This window comes from Prionailurus bengalensis, chromosome E4, assembly GCF_016509475.1.
Source record: "Prionailurus bengalensis isolate Pbe53 chromosome E4, Fcat_Pben_1.1_paternal_pri, whole genome shotgun sequence".
Taxonomy (NCBI): domain Eukaryota; kingdom Metazoa; phylum Chordata; class Mammalia; order Carnivora; family Felidae; genus Prionailurus; species Prionailurus bengalensis.
The window spans coordinates 2,268,695-2,287,187 of NC_057360.1; the positions used below are offsets into that span (position 1 = coordinate 2,268,695).

Genomic DNA, 18,493 nt, shown 5'->3' on the forward strand with positions numbered 1-18,493 from the left:
GGAGTGGCCTCACAGCGTCACAGATTCAGACAGAAGGTTCTCACCAGGGCACGCCAAGGGCTCTGGAGCAAGCAGCCTTGTGTGCAGCACATCGCTGTCCTCTGGGCCCAGATGCCCCACGGCCCTACTCGGTAGGCCCCCACCTCCTCAGGCCCCCAGAAGGCTTCTCCCCAGCTCCCCGCAGGTCAGGGTGAGTATTCGGTCAATGCCCCTGTCCTGCACCAGGTAGGAACACCTCACGTCCGGAGGGGAGACCGAGGAGGGCAGGGAGAATTCCTGCTAAGGAAGAGACGGCCTCCAAACCCAACAAAAGGCCCTGGAGAACGGACTTGTGTTGTGTTCTGGGTCTCAAGGCTCCACCAAAGTAGCCGACACACCCAGAAGCGTCCGGCCACCGTGCCTGCACATCGCAGTGGCTTCCGCGTAGCTCCTCGGGCCCTGGGGCCCCTTGTCTATCCTCCCCTGCAATGCTGGGTCACATTCACGCAAAAGAGGCAGGTGGCCCAGTGCCTTCGCCCCGCACCGGAACACGCGTGGCATTTTTTCCCCGGCTCTGGTGGGGCCCCACACCTGCCCCCTAACCTTGGTCTGGGGGCCGTGTCCCAACTACCGACGCAGTGTGGAGTGACCGAGAGGTGCAGCCCAAGGGTGTGCTCACAGCACTAGCTTGAGGGGAGAGGGGGTTTGTGGGGGCTCCCATTCTCCCCTGAGAGAAAGGACCCCTAATCTAAGCAAGGCTTCACCCTAGAACTTGGGACTGATGAGGACACGGCAGGAAGGGAACCAGAACAAGGTCACCAGACGGTGCTTCCACTTGGCAGCCCTGAGAGGCAGCATCTGTGTACCCAGAAAACACTGAGCACCTCCCGAGTACCAAGGTCCTCACCGGGCCCCTCTGCTTCCATCTGCACATTGCAGGCCAGAGTGCTGCCCGCCACCCCACGCACAGCACAGAACGACACAGCGTGTGTGACCCGCGGTTTGCTCCAGCCCAACGCAGGACGAGGAGCCCGGCACAGCCCTTTCCCTGCCCAAAGCACCCCCCCCTCCCCGATGGCTGAGAGGCCCAGTGGATCCCCGGGAGCTCGTCTCAGGGCCCACCACCTAAGGTATCGGGTATCTGATAACAATCCTCCCATACAAATGGAAAAGAAAAGTATTGAAATCCAAGTGGGAGAAGAATGACTTCTTTCTTTCTGACCTCCACCAGCTCGGCCTACTAGACCAGACTTTCCATTCTGAATTAAAACTCCACCCCCAGTTACAGTCCCAGAAAACCACTTACATTTAATAATTATTTCTTTCGCCATCAAGGGCCCAGAATGCTAAATTTTATTTGGTCCAGGAATCAGTTCCTCCGCAGGGCCACGCCCCACTCCCCCAGACGCAGGAACCCTCCTTTGTACCCAACAGCGTTGCTCAAGCTTTACACTGGCTGTCCTAAGGTCTTCGGTCTGTCCTTCCCATAGGACAGGGTCCTCTCTGGCTGACTAGAGAAGCCTACGAATGTCCTTTTCTCGGAGTGAAATTTAAACACGCAAAATGGACCACACGGGCTCACAAGAGAAACCGATTAGGCTGAAGTAATCATCAAAACACAGAAATTCAGTGGGATACAGTGAGCTTTAAAGCATTAAATAACAAGACTTAGCACCTACTCTCCCAACTGCAGTAACTTTGAATACTGATGAGCATAACGGGTTATTTTGAGAGATCCCCAACAAACGTAAAGTGATATAAAAATATCTATGTTAGTATTACTGCTGGTGACAAAAACCCACAGGTACAGATTTTACTTTTACTTTGCTGCTTATATACACAATTAGGAAATAAGGAATCTTATCTAGCCTTAGTAACCGCTAGAGATGTAAATTTCTTCCGGAGATGTAAATTTCTTCTTCAAACCCCCAGATCTCCCAAGAGCCCCTTTGCTTGTGAGGGAGCTTCTTCTTTTGATTGTTTGTAAAATGTTAATTCCCATGTAGTTAACACCGTTATGGGAGGAAGCTTAAGATCAGGCAGCCCCTACATTCAGGTTTAAGATCAGAGAGCCGCCGTGGGAGATAATGCTTTCCAAACAGCAGGCCTCGTCTGCTTTTTCAGTCTCAACTTCCTGCCCCTTCTGTGCGTAAGAAATGCTGACCAAGCTCCGACCCAGGCACTCCATGCTGGTGCACAGCCCTCTGGGGTGGTACGCGCCCCAACGAGGCACTGTTTGTTTACCAGTCATCTTTGGCTTAACCAAACTGGTGACTGCCAAGGAAGGGGGTGGGGTGGGGGTCTCTCCCTTTGCCCCTAGGACCTAACCCGGTGATGCTCCGTGTTCACTGAATGCTTACGCGTGGGGCGGCAGGCCCTGAGGGTCCGATGACAACACAGCCTCTATCAGGACGTACCCACCCTTCTCCAACTGGTTAAGTACTGAAAACCCAGTGAAGACTATCTGGTTGTTCCTAAAACACGCTGCCGCCTCACTGCAGGGAAGGAAAATCAAGTTACCTGGACCGTGAGCACTGAATACAGCTACCAGAAGGTTCATGTTGGAGGGGAGAAGGGGAGGAGGGCAGGGACAACCAGCATATTGGGGGCCGGGGGACTTGGGAGCTCCCCCACCCAACCACGCCGTGGCAGGGGCCTTAGGTCATACACCCCGGGGGCATCCCCCACGTGCCCAGAAGCCTCGAGGGGCTAGGGGCACCCCTGCAGCCACTCTTACTCAAACGAAACAGCTGGAAAGGCCTCAGAAAGAGAGCGCGCCTGTGAACGTGGAAAGTTTGGGGGAAATACGATTTCAAACCACGAATGAGGCCAAAAGTGAATGCAGTTTCCGGAAAGGACACGGACTCGCATAGTTTTGCACAATTAAGAAAAAAACCGAGAGTGAGCGAGTGTTGAAACGACACCGAAAACCAGATTAAACGAATCCTTACACGCCAGTCGCCGTCACCAACGGAGGACAAAAACCTTCCAGCACGAGGTGGGTCAGAACCGAACCGGCTCCAAAAGCCCACGCGTGCATTCCCCCGGCGGATGGCAGGGAGACGAGGAACCCCCCCCCCCCCCCCCACGACCCCGAAGCAGAGCTACCGCGGCCCCCAGCTCTGCAGAGCGGAGGGCACCGCCTGCCCCGCCCCGGGGCAGGCTTTCGCGGGCGGGCGGGCCCCTGCGGGCAGCCCCTCCCCCTCGGGTCCCCCTCCCCCTCCGGAGCCCCCCCAACGGCGCGCACAAAGCGCCGCGCGCACCTGCACCATGATGGCCATGCGCAGCGAGTCCTTGGGGATGCTCTCGCTGCATTTCTTGCAGGACGCGCGCCCGCTCTTGGCGTACTCGACCCGGTAGAGCTTGTCCGAGGACGCCGCCATCGTCCCCGCGCACCGCCGCCGCCGCTCCGGGAGCCCCGCGCCGCGACCTACACCCGCCGCCGCCCGCTCCCCGCTCCCCGCAGGCGCCCGAGCGCCCCGAGCCGCCGCCGACCACGCCGCCTCCGCCGCTCCCCGCCGGACTGCTGACGCCGCGCCACGGGCACGCCCCCCGCGCACGCGTCCTCGGGGCGGGGCCAACGCGCGCGCTTCCTCGGGCACGCCTCCCCGCGCACGCGTCCTCGGGGCGGGGCCGCCGCGCACGCGTCTTCGGGGCACGCCTTCCCCCCCCCCTCCCCCTCCCCGCCGCGCGCGCCCTCTGCGGGCGGGAGGGGCGGTGTTTCCCCTGCGCCGGCGGCTGCGCCTGCCCGGAGGGCGGAGGCTGCGGGCAAGGGGCGGGGCGTGGAGCTCGCTCCGCCTTCCAGGACGTCCGCCCCCGGGGTGGAGGGGCTGGCCTGCTTCCGCCGCGAGCTCTGCCCCGGTCCCCCTGCTAGTAAGAGCTCCCCAGTGCCCTGGGGACTGTCCCCGAGCTCCGGGGCCCAAGCGGACCGGCGCCAGCACCGCATCGCGAATCGGGTGCACGGATTCACCTCGCAGGTGTTTTCGCGCACCTGGCAGGTAGGCTCCTCGCCGCTCGAAGTTGCCATCATTAGAGGACCTGCTGCTATAGAACTGTTTTTACGTTTCTGTTTCAATCCTATTTTGTGATTTTATTTTACTTTGTATTTTATCTTATTTTATATTTTAGTTTCATTTTATTTTATTATAATCCTATGCATTTTATTGTAGCCATATAAAACATCACAGTAGCTGGGGCACCTGGCTGGCTGGATTGGAAGAGCGTGGGACGCTTGACCTCAGGGGCGTGAGTTCGAGCCCCACGTGGGCGTGGAGCCTACTTAAAAACATAAATAATAAAAATAAAACATTGTAGTCCTACGTGCTGTATCTGAGAATACTCAGTTCTGGTAGGGCGGACGCGAAAAATGAACAGGACCGATGAAACTCATGAAGCGTGGTCCGCATGGAGAAGAAGCAAGCTAGTAGCTTAAGACACTTGACGTTGAGCAGGCAGGTAGGTTGCGAGGCATAGGGGAGAATCTTAGGTATGGCGAAGGTAAATAGAATAACTGGGCTCTGTGATGGAACAAGTCAAATAATTAGAGAGTAACCAAATCGAAAGACGTGATCGTTCCATTTCCGGGTTTGCCCCTTGGTGCTCACATGCTCCCGTTGTGGCCCCATCGGCGCTGCCCAAGAATTGCAGGTAAAACGCTTGTCTGTTCAGCAGGCTACTTGTGACCCGCCGCGCTTGTCCGTGTCTCTGTGAGTGGGCTCCAGGCTCTCCGTGGAGGGGCTTTGAGCATTCTCAGCCCCGGGATTCGTAACCCCACTGCCTGGCTGGCTGATGCAGCGGGAAGAGTAACATACCCACACTGCATGACCCAGGTTCAGATGGCGTGCTCGCCTGCCTTGCTGGACTCTGTGTGTGTGATCTACCCGGTCTTGAGGCTCTTTCTGCAGGAAGGTTAAATCAGGCGTTTCAAGTTGATTCAAGGAACCCCGTAGCTCAAGCGTCTTACTTTGGTTTGTGTGGCTTTCTCTCCCGTGACTTCCGGGATAGCTCCCCCGATAGCGGTGCCCGTGGTCTTCGCTGGGCCGTGTAGGGCTCCTGGGCGCCCTCGAAGGTCAGGAATTCCTGTCCTGGGGCCCAAAGGAGAGCGAGCCACATCCGACTGCTTGCTCAGCGTTTTGGCTTGGATGTCTTAACGTGCTTCTCCAGTGATGTCCAAGAGCAGCCCACTCAGGATGAGGCCCCGGTTCTCCCGCTACCCGTTCCGATACCCGTGCCCCTGCTGCCTCCCACTCTCTACCTTCTCAGCTGCATAGGGAGAGGGGAGGCTCTGTCCTCCCGGCCTCTCCGGCTGCCACCCCCTGGCTCTGAGGGGGGGTGGTGTCGCAGGGTCACTTCCCGGCGCCTCGCAGGGGCTCGGACTCATGGAGCATGAGATCATGACCTGAGCCGAAGTCGGACGAAGCTTAACCGACTGAGCCACCCAGGCGCCCCTATTTTGCTGAGTGGTGCCATGCACTCACAGATATTTGTTGAATGAATGAATGAGTGAGTGAATGAACGAATCCCTCACTTGGCATGTCCTCTACACAGACTGTTTCATAATAACATTCCTTCACGCTTAAATAGATTTTCGTTCTTTACAAAAGGCGTTCATAAACATTGTTTCCTCCTTACTATAATGCTCCATAAAGCTAGGTTTAAAAAACCCTAATAACGGATCGTATTTACTTGGAAGCATTCAGTCTGTCCACAAAACAGCTGCCACTCCCCCTCCCCCAATCGGTAAACAGAACAACAATTATTTCCTATAAGCTTCAGGAGAAGAAAGTTGGAAGCCGCCATGCGGTCGGGTATAACAAACCAGGTATAGCTAATTTGCACCAACAAGAACCTGCCTTGAAGGCCGATGCTGATTCACAGCCCGAAAGCTATGCCCGGTAAGGTTGGCGGCTATCGAAAATACCACCGGGGGCGCCTGGGTGGCTCGGTCGGTTAAGCGTCTGACTTCGGCTCAGGTCATGATCTCGCGGTCCGTGAGTTCTAGCCCCGCGTCGGGCTCTGTGCTGACAGCTCAGAGCCTGGAGCCCGCTTTGGATTCTGTGTCTCCCTCTCTCTCTGCCCCTCCCCTGCTCGCGCGCTCTCTCTGTCTCTCTCTCTCAAATATAAATCAACATTAAACAAACAGACAAAAAGAACACTCTGGGGGGGCGCCTGGCTTGCTCCTTCCGGCAAGTTTGCACAGAGCACCTGTGATGACATTCTCCTGTGGGCTACGTAGGGTCTCCTCCCCCACGTATGGGGGTTTCTCCCCAACAAGGAGAAGAATCAGCCCCCAACCCCGGGCAGGACTCAGCTGCCCTTCGGACTCTCTCTGCTTCTGTTTGGGACATCTTTGTCGTAGGAAAGTGACTTCTGGCACGTGGAGGTCACCACTACAGTGTTTCCCGACCTGCCTTTCTTGTGTTTTCTTCCACGGTGGGGACGAAGGATCTTCTCAGTTTTGCTTAAGACATTGCAGGTAAGAACTCTGATGAAACCATCGTGGGTCAGAGGCGCCCTCCTGGACCCACCAACAGTGAACGAGAGGTCCGGGAGCTGTATTACGGCCATGTGGGTGGGGTGAGGGGGGGTCCCCCAGAAAAGAAGGTGCCAGGCAGACAGTAGTCATTCCAGTTTGCCTCACGAGAGACTGACAGCTGGTGGCCTGAAGGCCAAATTCAAACACGCAGTATTGTCTCGGTCAGGTTTAGAATGGTTTGAAACCATTTGTTAACATTTCAAAATGTGGATATTTTTCATAAATGTCTGGATTTCTGTGTTTTTTTTTTTAATGTTTATTTTTGAGAGAGAGAGTAAGAGAGAGAGCAAGGGGGGGTGCAGAGAGAGAGGGAGACACAGAATCCAAAGCAGGCTCCTGGCTCTGAGCTGTCCGCACAGAGCCCGATGCGGGGCTGGAACCCACGAACTGTGAGATCGTGACCTGAGCTGAAGTCGGACGCTCAACGGACTGAGCCACCCAGGCACCCCTGCGTTTCTGTTTTCACCTGAAAAATGTCGAACTGCGGGAACATTGGGCCCTGTGTTCTCACACGGGAACGTGGCTGGAGCCCAACGGGGGCTGCTCATTAACAACCGGGTCCTCAGCACCCCCCCCCACCTCTCCCTACGTCCCTGTTGTAATTGTCCGCTGCTGTCCCCCACCCCTACTTACATCTCTGCGTTGTCACATTTTCTTTCCAGTGTGTATTTAAAGCTACATCCCTTATCCTGTAATCAACCATCCAAAACGATGGGGCGGAAGACAACAAAAATCCTTTCTGGGGGCTGGCTGGGCTCAACCAGGTGCCTGTCACTCAGGCTCTGGGGGGCTGCAGTCGCAGGGGGGTTGGAGTCCTGTCCGAGTTTCTTCCTGTGGGGGCTGCTGCTGGCCCCGGACAGGTGGCTTCTCGTGGCGGCCTCAGGACAGACTCCGTCGCTGTGCCCCGTGCTCTGCCTTCTTCCTTCCCTTCAGCCCCATCCTTTCCAGGAGCTGTTCTCATTTTCAGAGGAGAGAACGGAGACCTGGAGGGGGGGGACACGCCCAAGGTCACCCAGTACGGAGCCTGGAGCACCGAGCCCAGCCTTTCTCTGCAGATCACAGAGCCCCTCCCCCCCCGGGTCTCGCTCTCCCTCGTCCTCCCCACCGTCTGTGCGAAAGCGGGGGTCTTCCGCGCCCCTCCTGTACCGTGTCCAGAGCTGGCTCCCCTCGGCAGGAACTGTATCACCCCACTTTTCTTTCTCTATGCCGGCTTGGTGTCTGATATTTAGGTGACCCTCAGAGAAGAATTATCTGAATTTTTTAGGTGTCTGTGGCTCTCAGTTGTCTGGCTGGCTCCAAAAGGAACCCAATTCCTGGGGTGGTGTGGGGACGGGGGTGGGGGATGGCTGAGCAGGAGACCGGGAACCTGTCCCCACGAGCTTGGCTGTCCACTGTCCCAGCCAGGCCCACGGAACCTGCTGTCTTGCAGGGGGAGGGGGCGCGAGAGACAGAGTCTGGATGACCTTAAGGAATTCACCGTGATTTTCCTTCGATCAGCATAAACAACAGAAACGAGCAGAAAAGATTAAGTGATGTGCACATAAACAGAATAAAGAGTGAGAATCTTTCCTCCTGTCCGTCCCTCCCGTTCCTACATTCGAGAGGTCACCCCTGTGACCGTATTGTTTGACCTGTGAGTCTCTTCCTTCCCGCCCCCCCCCCCACACAGAGTTTGAGATCCTATGATGGACACACTGTACCCTAATTTGCTTTAATATCCCAGAGGCATCTCTTCCTGTCGGAAATAGGGGACACGTCGTTCATTTTAACGCCGTGTGCAAATTCATAATACGGATGAACTACACTTCTGTTGGTTTGTCGGTGTGCTGGGAAGGATGGGATGTTATCTGCATGCGTGTTATTCATACAGGGTTTTCATAGTTCACACGCGATAGACACGTCCTTTTTGTGAAATGCTCGGGTCTGCTCTGTCCGAGGCAGCAGCCATGGGAACGGCCACTACAGAGCCCGGAGGGGTGACGGGACTGAGAAGACGTGTACAGTGAGTGAGTAAATGCACATCGGATTTTTGAAGACTTGGCACAAAAAAAAAAATGAAGGGAAATAGCTCGTTAGTAATTTCTTTAGTTTGCTCCAGGCTCCAAGCTGTCACCATGGAGCCCGACCTGGGGATCGAACCCACGAACCGCGAGATCACGACTTGAGCCGAAGTCGGACGCTTAACCGACTGAGCCACCCAGGCGCCCCAATGTGTATATTTAGAGCTACATCCATGATCCTGAGTTATGCTCTGACCACACTGTTCAGATTTTGTAGGTCTATTCTACTTGGTGTTTGAAAAAAAGTTATTCTATTTCCATAAACATTGTAATTGCAAAATAAAATTGCTTGTAACTATGCAAGTAATACATGATTATCATTTGGTTGTTAAAATAGAGACAGTTTGTGAGTTCGTGCCCCGCCTTGGGCTCACTGCTGTCCGCCTGTCAGCCCAAAGCTTGCTTTGGATCCTCTGCCCCCCGCTCTCTGACTCTCCCCCGCTTGCGATCTTCCAAAAATATATAAACATATATTTTAAAAACCCCCAAAAAACAAAAAAGAAGTGGGGCACCTGAGTGGCTCAGTCAGTTGTGTCCAACTCTTGACTTCGGCTCAGGTCATGATCTCACGATGGGCAAGTTCGAGCCCCGCATCTGGCTCTGCACTGACGGCACAGAGCCTGCTTGGGATTCTCTCTCTCTGCCCCTTCCTTGCTATCTCTTTCTCTCTCTCTCTCTCTCTCTCAAAAAAAAAAAAAAAAAAAAGGAAGCAAGCTGTAGACTGGGTGAGTGTATTTGCAACAGGTGCATCTGACAAAGAATTTGAACCGATAAAACCTTAGAAAACACCGTCACAAATCGATACCGAACAAACGAGCCACCCAATAAAAAGTGAGCAAAAGACTTGAACAGACAGCTCGGCCGGTAAGCACATGGGAGGAGCTCAGCACCGGGAGTCAGCAGGAAACACGAATTAAACCCAGTAGCTGGGCTACTATTTCACCCCTGCTGGAGCGGTTACGCCGGAGAAGACCGTGAGGACGTGGAGTAAATCAAGCTTTCCACGCTGCCGGTGGGATCACAAAATGGAGCAACCCCTCCAGAGAAGCGTGTGGCACTTGCCTACAAAGTCGTGTGCGTATCTGCGCCACGATCCAGGACTTCCGTTCCTAGGTGCCCCGGAACCAGGAAGACGTACTCTGTGAAAAGACGGTGAAGAATCACGGCGACTTTCTTCACGGCAGCCCGACACTGGACACAAGCCACCTACCCGTCGGCAGGATAACCGAGAAACCGTACTGTGGCCTCACCACGGGCTCCGCGAGGCCATAAAAAGCAACGACCTACGGATACATGCAACACTGTGGGTAAACCTTAAGCCGTGTTGAGTAAAAGAAACCAAATGCAAAACGTTCATACCGTACGATCCCCGATCCCCGTGGGAGAGGCTAGAATGAGGCAGGGAGACGGAGGATGGCTTGGGAGGGGCATGTCGCAACTTTCTCGGGCGACTGAAACGTTCTAGATCTTGTTTTGGGTTGTGGTAACTTGGATGTTTACCATTGCCCGAACTCACCAGACTGATGATCTCGCGGTTCGTGAGTTCAAGCCCCACATGGGGCTCTGAGCTGACCGTGCGGAGCCTGCTTGGGATTCTCTCCCTCTCTCTCTGCTCCTCCCCACCCCAAAATAAATAAATACACTTAAAAAAAGAATACGCGAATACGCTTTAAAAAAAAAGACTGATATTCTGTTTTGTGTGTGTGTGTATATGTATATATATGTATATACATATATCACCTTTCCTTTGTTTATCCATTGATGGATTGTTTCCACCTTTCAGCTGTCGTGAATAATGGGCCTATGAGCATAGGTGTACAAATAGCCATTTGAGGACCTGTTTCCGATTCTTTTGAGTAAATACCCACAGGCGGCTCATATGGTGATTCTGTTTTGAAATTTTTGATGATTCACCGCACCATTTTCCGCAGGGGTGGCACCATTTTCACAACGCCCAAAGGTTCCATTATAGCCACATCTTTACCAACATCTGTTCTCCGTTTTTTTCTGATGGTTGTCCTCCTGATGGATGTGAGGTGGTATCCCATTGTGGTTTTGGTTTGCATTTCCCTAATGATGAGTGATGTTGAGGCTCTTTTCATGTGCTTTTGGGCCACCAGGATGTCTTTGGAGAAAGGTCTAGTCAAGTCCTTTGCCCGTTTTATAGTTGGGTTATTTGGTTTCTCCCTTTGTGGTTGGGTTGTGGGAGTTTTGTATTTACCTTCTGGATATGAACTAAACCCGTTATCAAATGTGTGATTCGCACATATTTCCTCCCATTCCGTAGATTGCCAGCCCCGTGGATTGTGTCCTTTGACGCACAGAAGTTTTAACCTTTGATGTCATCCAATTTATCTGTTTTTCCTTTTGTCCCCTGTGCTTTTGGGTCATATCCAAGAAATCAGTCGCCATCAAATCCGACGTCAGGAAGCTTTCCGCTGTGTTTTCTTCCACCGATAAGAACAAATACTACACTTGATCTTAGCCAAAAGGCCGAGAAGCGATTCCGCTATGTTTTCTCCTAAATTTTTATAGTCTTTGCTGTTACTTTTAGGTCTTTGATGTGTTTTGAGTTAATTTCTGTATACACAAAATACAATAAGTAAGGTAAGAGTCCAGCTGCATTCTTTGGCATGTGATTTCTGGGCTCTCTATTCTGTTCCATCGGCCGATATGTGTGCCTTCCTGCTGGGACCACACCGTTTTGATTATTGTAGCTCTCTAATAAGTTTTGAGATCAGGCAGCGTAAGACCCGTAACTTTATTCTTCTCTGCCCAAAGTTGTTGAAACAAAACTCAGACAACCTGGCAGGATGGACCAAAAGATAAAAGAAGGTGCAAACAACGTCTTGACTGAAAAGGGGGTCCCCAGGGGTTTCCTGTCGAGCAGGTGAGCACAAGACACATGACAGGTCAGGCGCGAGGCGGGTGGGGACACAGCCTGGCCCGTGGCCGGGAAGAGGTCCGGGACAGAAGTCTCCGGACACCTGCCAGTGTCTGCCGCGTTTCCATCTTGGGTCGTTGCTCTTCCTCAGCAGGAAGTGGCCTTTGCGGTAAAGATAACTGTGTCCTCACAAACCAAGAAACAGACTCTTAACTCTAGAGAGCACACTGACGGTGGTCGCCAGAGGGGAGGTGGTGGGGGATGGGTGGGCCAGATGAGGGGGATTAAGGCGGCCACTTGCCGTGATGAGCACGGGGTGATGTAGGGAAGTGTCGAATCACTTTACCCGAAGCGAATAGAACGTGTCTGTTCCCTAACTGGAATTTCAATAGAAACTTAAAAAAAAAGATAGGGTTTACACTATTTCCCACTTTATAATTATTCTTCCTACAAGTTTCTAGATGAATATTATATATTTCCATAAATTTTGTGTGTGTGTTTATTTTTGAGACAGAGAGCGACAGAGCGCAAGCAGGGGAGGGGCGGGGAGAGAGGGAGACACAGAATCGGAAGCAGGCTCCATCCATTCTCGGAGCTGTCAGCACAGAGCCCAACGCAGGGCTTGAACTCACGGACCGCGAGATCATGACCTGAGCTGAAGGCGGACGCTTAACCGACTGAGCCACGGTGCCCCATATCTTGGGTCGTTTTAAAAACCAAGGCGTGGAGGAGGAAGGAAGGGCGGCATCCCGATCACCTGAACACAGAACCCGAGCCCTCACTGGGTTTGACCATATGTGGCTCTCGCGGGGTGGGTGGTCTTCAAACGTGGTGGCTCTGGGTTGTCTGCTCACGTGTGTCTTTGAGGTCGTATGTATTTGCCTTTGGTTTTGTCTTCCACAGCCCGTGGCCGGGGATTGTGCGTGGGGAAGCAAGGGTGGGCGTGCGCTCCCGTGATGGGGGTCCTGGTGGATTGTCTTCTGCCCGCGGGAGCCGCCGTTGCTCCCGGGCCTCCCACGCCGGATGTGCCCTCGTCACCTTGACTGTGGCCCGGGAGACACCCCCCGCCCCGTGGTGTCTGGGCGTGCAGCTCCCCTAACCCTCTCCCACCTCCGTGGTGAACTTCTTCCCAAGCGTTTCGTGGGGCTTTGCACGCACAGCCCGCCCTGCCTGCTGTGTGCCCTTGGAGACTCTCTGGGGTATTGGTCCCCCGGGTATGATCCCAGGTGCTGTCTGGACATCTTGGGGCCTCACAGGGTCTAACTGTGAGTTCCCGGGACCACCCCCGACCCAGCAGGAAAGGCCCCCCTCCCCTGCCTGGCTCCCCTGCCAGCTGGCCCCGCTGCACCCCAGCCCCCTGGACCTCAGTCTCTGTGTCACCTTCCTGCCAGCCTGAAAAATCACTCAACAAACCCATCGTCACCCTACCTTATCACTACGGAGCCTGCTCCCCCGGCCCCTGCTTGTCTACCCTGCCCCCTGGTGCAGCCTGGGTGGCCCCTCAGGGCGGGTGGTGTGCCCTCCCTAGCGGTGAGTGTGGGTTGCCGACCTCAGCTGCCCTGTGTCCCCTGTTTGGCCCTGTCCTGCTTTTAGGGCAGGGATCCCTCCTTCACCCGCGGGTGAATAGGAGGTGATCGGAGCACAGTGATGGCAGGTACTCTTTCTCCTTTCCCCGTGTCGTATGGGTCTGTCCGTGTACCTTAATCATGTCTTCTCTGGGGAGCCTGGGGGGCTCAGTCAGATGAGCGTCCGGCTCTTGATTTCGGCTCAGGTCGTGATCTCACGGTTCATGGGATCGAGGCCCGTGTCAGTCTCTGTGCTGACAGCTCAGAGTCTGCTTGGGATTTCTTCTCTCTCCCTTTCTCTCTCTCTCTCAAAATAAATAAACTTAAAAAACTGCATTTCTTCTCTGACTTCACAGGGACTTGGTATTTTAAATGACATGAGTATTTTAAATGACATGAGGTATTTTAAACGACATGTACTCAGTCTATCTCCCGGTAATTTCCTTGGTTTTTATTTATTATTATCATCATCATTATTATGGGGGGGGAGGGGCAGAGAGAGAGGGAGAGAGAGAATCTCAAGCGGGCTCCAAGCTCGGCTCAGAGCCCGAGGTGGGGCTCGATCCCACGACCCTAGTATTGTCCGTTTGTAATGTTATTTTTATTTATGTGGTGTCTGATTGCCGAGGAGACCAAGTATCTTTTCGTGTGGCATGAACTATGTCAATTTCTTCCTCTGTGAATTTCCCCTACTATCATTAAAAAAAATCCCCCCGGGGCGCCTGGGTGGCGCAGTCGGTTAAGCGTCCGACTTCAGCCAGGTCACGATCTCGCGGTCCGTGAGTTCGAGCCCCGCGTCGGGCTCTGGCCTGATGGCTCAGAGCCTGGAGCCTGTTTCCGATTCTGTGTCTCCCTCTCTCTCTGCCCCTCCCCCATTCATGTTCTGTCTCTCTCTGTCCCAAAAATAAGTAAAACGTTGAAAAAAAAAATCCCCCCATGTTGTACTTTATATTAGGCTTCCTGCTTTTTTTTTTTTTTAATGACATACACACGTTTGACTTTATTTCCCTGTTTGCTCCCAAGTCCCAAGTGCTCCTTCCCTTATGCTCCGTTCGTTAACGGGGCGGCCGGAGGAGAAAGCTGTGGCCTGAGGGAGGCGCTGGGAGAGGCCGGGGGGGGGGGGTGTCTTCGCGAGGGAGAGGCCCCTTTCCTAAAAACCCACAACATCCACGGACCTGTTGTTTTCCCTCCTGATCTGTAATTCCTGCGCGCAGCCCGTAAAAACAACACCCAGCCTCATTCCTCCGGGGATGGGGAGGGAGGTCGGGGGCCACCCCAGCAGGCGGGCACCCCCGGCTGGGGCTCCGAGGCCTGGCTCTTGTTTGCCGGGTGGCCCTAATGCCGGAGCAGTGCCCGGGCGCAAGTGTGGGCATGCACGCGACCACGGGTCCCCCTCCCTGAGCGGACCGCCCCCTTGGCCTCATGCGAGACAAAGACGTGTGGTTTGAGCTGCAGGGGCGCCCTGGGCACCGGGCCTTGCGGGCTCAGGGCAGGGGGACAGGAGCGGCCAGGAAAGCCCGGTGCTTTGGTTGGAAACGCAGGCCACAAGCGGTGTCGGAAGGGAGCCCCTCTCCAGTGGCCTGGGCGCTGGTGTCCCGGGGGCCTTGTCACCTCCTATGGAACCAGTGCAGTCAGAGAAGGCGGAGTGGGTGGGTGGGCGGAGGGTTGGGGTCTTGCCTGTTTCTCCCGGTCCCCCTCCCCCCCCCACACCGCCCGCCGTCCGCCTGCCCAGTATGGGGTCTTCATGTCAAGGAGAACCGGGCAGGGCGCCTGTGTAGGCCACACCTCAGAAAGAGGGGGCTCGGAACTTTTTGAGTCATGGGCAACACCTGGACAGACCCCTCCCAGAGGACACCTGCAGCAGGGGATTAGAAAAGACAGCTTCTCAGGGCGCCCGGGGGGCTCAGTCGGTTGAGCGCCCGACTTCGGCTCAGGTCATGATCTCACGGTTCGTGAGTTCGAGCCCCGAGCGGGGCTCTGCGCTGACGGTACGGAGCCTGGAGGCTGCTTGGGGTTCTGCGTCTCCTTCCCTCTCTGCCCCTCCCCTGCTCCCACGCTGTCTCTCTCCCTCAAAAATAAACAAACATTAAAACTTAAAAAACATTAAAAAATAAAAGAAAGAAAATTGCATCAAAATTCGGTGGTTCTTCCTCTGCGATGTCAGAGGGCAGGAAATTTAGTTAGAACGAAATACACGCACATGATCTGATGTTCTAAGATTGGAGGTTTTGAATTACGGCGGAACCCCATCGTGACGTGATTTATTTGAATTATTGAGAAATAATCGAGTCAAATTTAATTCCCCGCATATAGCAACAAGGGACAAAACCCGGGACTCTTCAAACAGGGAGGCATCTCTGAGCTGCGTCTGGTCTCCTGGATTCACAGGGGGGCAGAGGTGATTCCGCGAAGGGCAGCCGGCTGGGGCGGCAGGGTGGGACGGCTGAGCTGTTCTGGCCATTGCTCCCTCGTGCTGCCCGGACAGGAACACGGTGAACTTAGACCAGTTGAGGACTCCTGTTCTGGAAAGAGGCAGTCTCCAACTGAGAGACTGGGCAGTGGTGTAAGGACGCATCGGTGAGCGAGCCTGGGATGATTCAGGCTCAGGAAGCAGGTCGACCTGAGACGGGCTTGGTCTACCGGGATTGTGGACAGCTTGTCCCCCTCCAGAGCCAGGGACTATGTCGTGGGGACACAACCAAAGCCATCCTTCTCTCCAAGCTGATCAGAACCTAGTATAAACTCATGCACTCTCCCATCTAACCTGTGAACTCTCGAGGACAGAGCCATTATCTGGCTCATTTTTTTTTGTTAAGTTTATTTATTTATTTTGAGAGAGACAGAAATAGCACAAGCAGGGGAAGGGCAGAGAGAGAGAGAGAGAGAGAGAGAGAGAGAGAGAGAGAGAGAATCGCAAGCAGGCTCCACGTTATTAGCACAGAGCCCGACATGGGGCTTGAACCCACGAACTGTGAGATCATGACCTGAGCTGAAACCAAGAGTCAGACGTTTAACTGACTGAGCCCCCCACGCGCCCTGAGTGTCTGGCTCATCTTGGAAGCTCTGTACCTGGGACAGCGACTGGCACGAAAATAACTCCATAGATGTTTGCAAAATAAATGACAACCGCCATATTTGGAGCCGACCCCGGAGCAGACTAAAATCACGGCCAGCCCATTGCCTGATAGAGTTGAACTTGCTCATCTCCTCCGACCTACTAAGGACACACCTGCCCATTGGCGTCAGAAGACCAGACATTTAAAAAAAAAAAAATGCTTGTACCAGGATCGTTCACAACAGCCCCAAATGGAAACAACCCAAATACCGACAAATGGTAGGATAAATGTGTTGTGGTATATCCATTCAATGGAATACTATACAACAATGTCAATGAGTGAACTACAGCCTATGCATTAACGTATATGAATCACAAAGACAGTACTCAGTGAAAAAATTAAGTCAGAGAAAAACTGAGCCTAGATCCATTTATATAAAATTCAAAGTGAGGAAAAACTAAACAACGTGTTGCTTAAAGTTCCTCACGTATGTCGTAATACATTAAAGAAAAGCAAGGAAATGATTAACGCACGTTTTCAATAGTAGTTATTTCAGGCGGAATGGAAGGGAATACATCTCAGGGAGATTCGAAGTCATCGGTGTTATTCTGTTTCAGTCGGATAATGAGCACATGATCATTATTATTCTTTAAAAAGGTTATACGTGAGGGGCGCCTGGGCGGCTCGGTCGGTTAAGCACCTGACTCTTGGTTTCAGCTCAGGCCACGATCTCACGGTTTGTGGGCTCGAGCCCCGAGTTGGGCTCCCTCGATGACAGCGTGGAGCCTGCTCGGGATTCTCTCTCTCCCTCTCTCCCTGCCCCTCCCGACTTGCGTGCTCTCTCAAAATGAATGAACTTAACAACAACAAAAACATCTGGATGGCAATTTATTAATTTACCACGGGAAACTGGTATGCAGTAGACCTGAACTTGGAATTGACTGGTCAAGGTTGTTATCCTTTTAGGAAAGAAGGTAGGGTGCCCTTTGAGAATCTGAAGGGAGAGCAGGGCCCTGTGTCTGTGGCTCGGACAGAGGGTCCGCAGGGCCGAAGTCCGCAGGCTGTGGGGCCACAGACTGCCCTGCGCTCCGGGGTCACCGGGGCACTGCACCGTCCCTGTGCACTGGCCACGTTTGGAGCCTCAGCAGCTCACCTGCAAAGGGTGGGCAGGGGTCCTGCGTTCGCCGCTGACTCCCCCTGGACAGAGGGCAGGGGTGGAGCAGAGGTGGGGGGGGGGGTCCTGAGAGGGACGGGGGGGCCCTGGGAGGGGTGGGAGCCACAGCCAGCTCTGGGAACACCGCAGCAGGGCCCAGACCTGTGATCAGAGACCCAGGGCGGCCGGGCCGGCGCGTTCCCCGTGGCCAGGACTGTCCTAGCCGGCACCTCCAAATCCTCGTCCTGCCGACCTTTTCCCGTCAGTTCCCAAATTCGCTTTGCGTGTAGGGGAAGTGACACCCAGAGGAGCACTGAGGGCTGTTTCGAGGGACTGCCAACAGGGGGGGCAAGGTGCAGGTCGGGGGGGTGGGGGAGAGGCAGGAAACCACAGAAGCCTCGTTCGGCCTCGGCCTGCTGTCTGGGTGTCCAAGGGGTTCCCCTGTAAGTGCCTCCCCTTCTCTATGAAGAAATAAAACCAGAGGAAAGAAAACCGTGCCCTTTCTTACAGATGCGGGCCAGCGTGGAGGACGGCGCTCTGGGTCAGCGGCGAACACCCGACCGCAGGAGAAAGCCCACTCTGGGGGTGCGTCTGGGACCACCCCGGGGGCGATGGGGACAGAGGGACGACTGGGAACCTCCATCTCCTGGGGACAGGTGAGTCAGGGAGGGGACGAAGGCCGGGCCTGGGATTAGAAATCTCTCCCGTGGGCGGTGGGGAAGAACCCGCCCCCGTCACATGACCGGTGGTGCACTTCGGGGGGGGGGGTGTGCCCTCCTGGGTTCGTCTTATGCTTACAACCCTCGATCTTTCGTTGTGCGTCAGGCCAGGCCATCTCTCATTCTTCTTTTCCCTGGAAACATTGCCCACGTGGTCCAATGACACCTTCCCCGAGGCCCAGCGCCGCAGACTCTGGGGGCGGCCCCCCTCCTGTGTCCTCCTCTCAGCGCACGTCCTGCCCCCCCCCCCATCCCAGCAGCCGGACCTGCTCCCTGCCGGAGGGCCCCCCACTCTGCTCCTCTCTCGAAGCTTCAGCACTGCCTCGCCCACCTGAGCGGGAGCCTCTGCCCTCCGAGCCCCCAGCAGTCGAAACCGATGCTGGCCGAGGATGTGTAAACCCCCGGGCCCCCTGACCCCCGGGGTGGGATTGTTCTGGAATCTCCAGGGTCTCCCATCAGGATTAAGCTTCAGCTGCCCTCGGAGGCGACGGGCCTGAGGAAGCGGCCCGTGTGGTGACTGTCCCCCCCCTCCCCCTCCTGTC

General features: G+C 54.7%; 1 protein-coding gene and 1 pseudogene across 2 annotated transcripts in view; both read right to left on the reverse strand.

Annotated features, from left to right (window-relative positions):
• PARP1 (poly(ADP-ribose) polymerase 1) overlaps positions 1-3,507 on the reverse strand; it is a 38,939-nt gene extending 35,432 nt beyond the window's left edge. Inside the window, exon 1 of one of the 2 annotated variants that reach the window (XM_043568929.1) lies at positions 3,243-3,507. In XM_043568929.1, the coding sequence (XP_043424864.1) occupies positions 3,243-3,362 (120 nt within the window). In that variant the 5' untranslated portion in view covers positions 3,363-3,507. The remainder of the gene's footprint in view (positions 1-3,242) is intronic. The other variant, XM_043568930.1, reaches the window with a different exon arrangement.
• Positions 3,508-10,927: 7,420 nt separating this feature from the next.
• LOC122476655 lies at positions 10,928-11,079 on the reverse strand (annotated as a pseudogene).
• Positions 11,080-18,493: the final 7,414 nt, after the last annotated feature.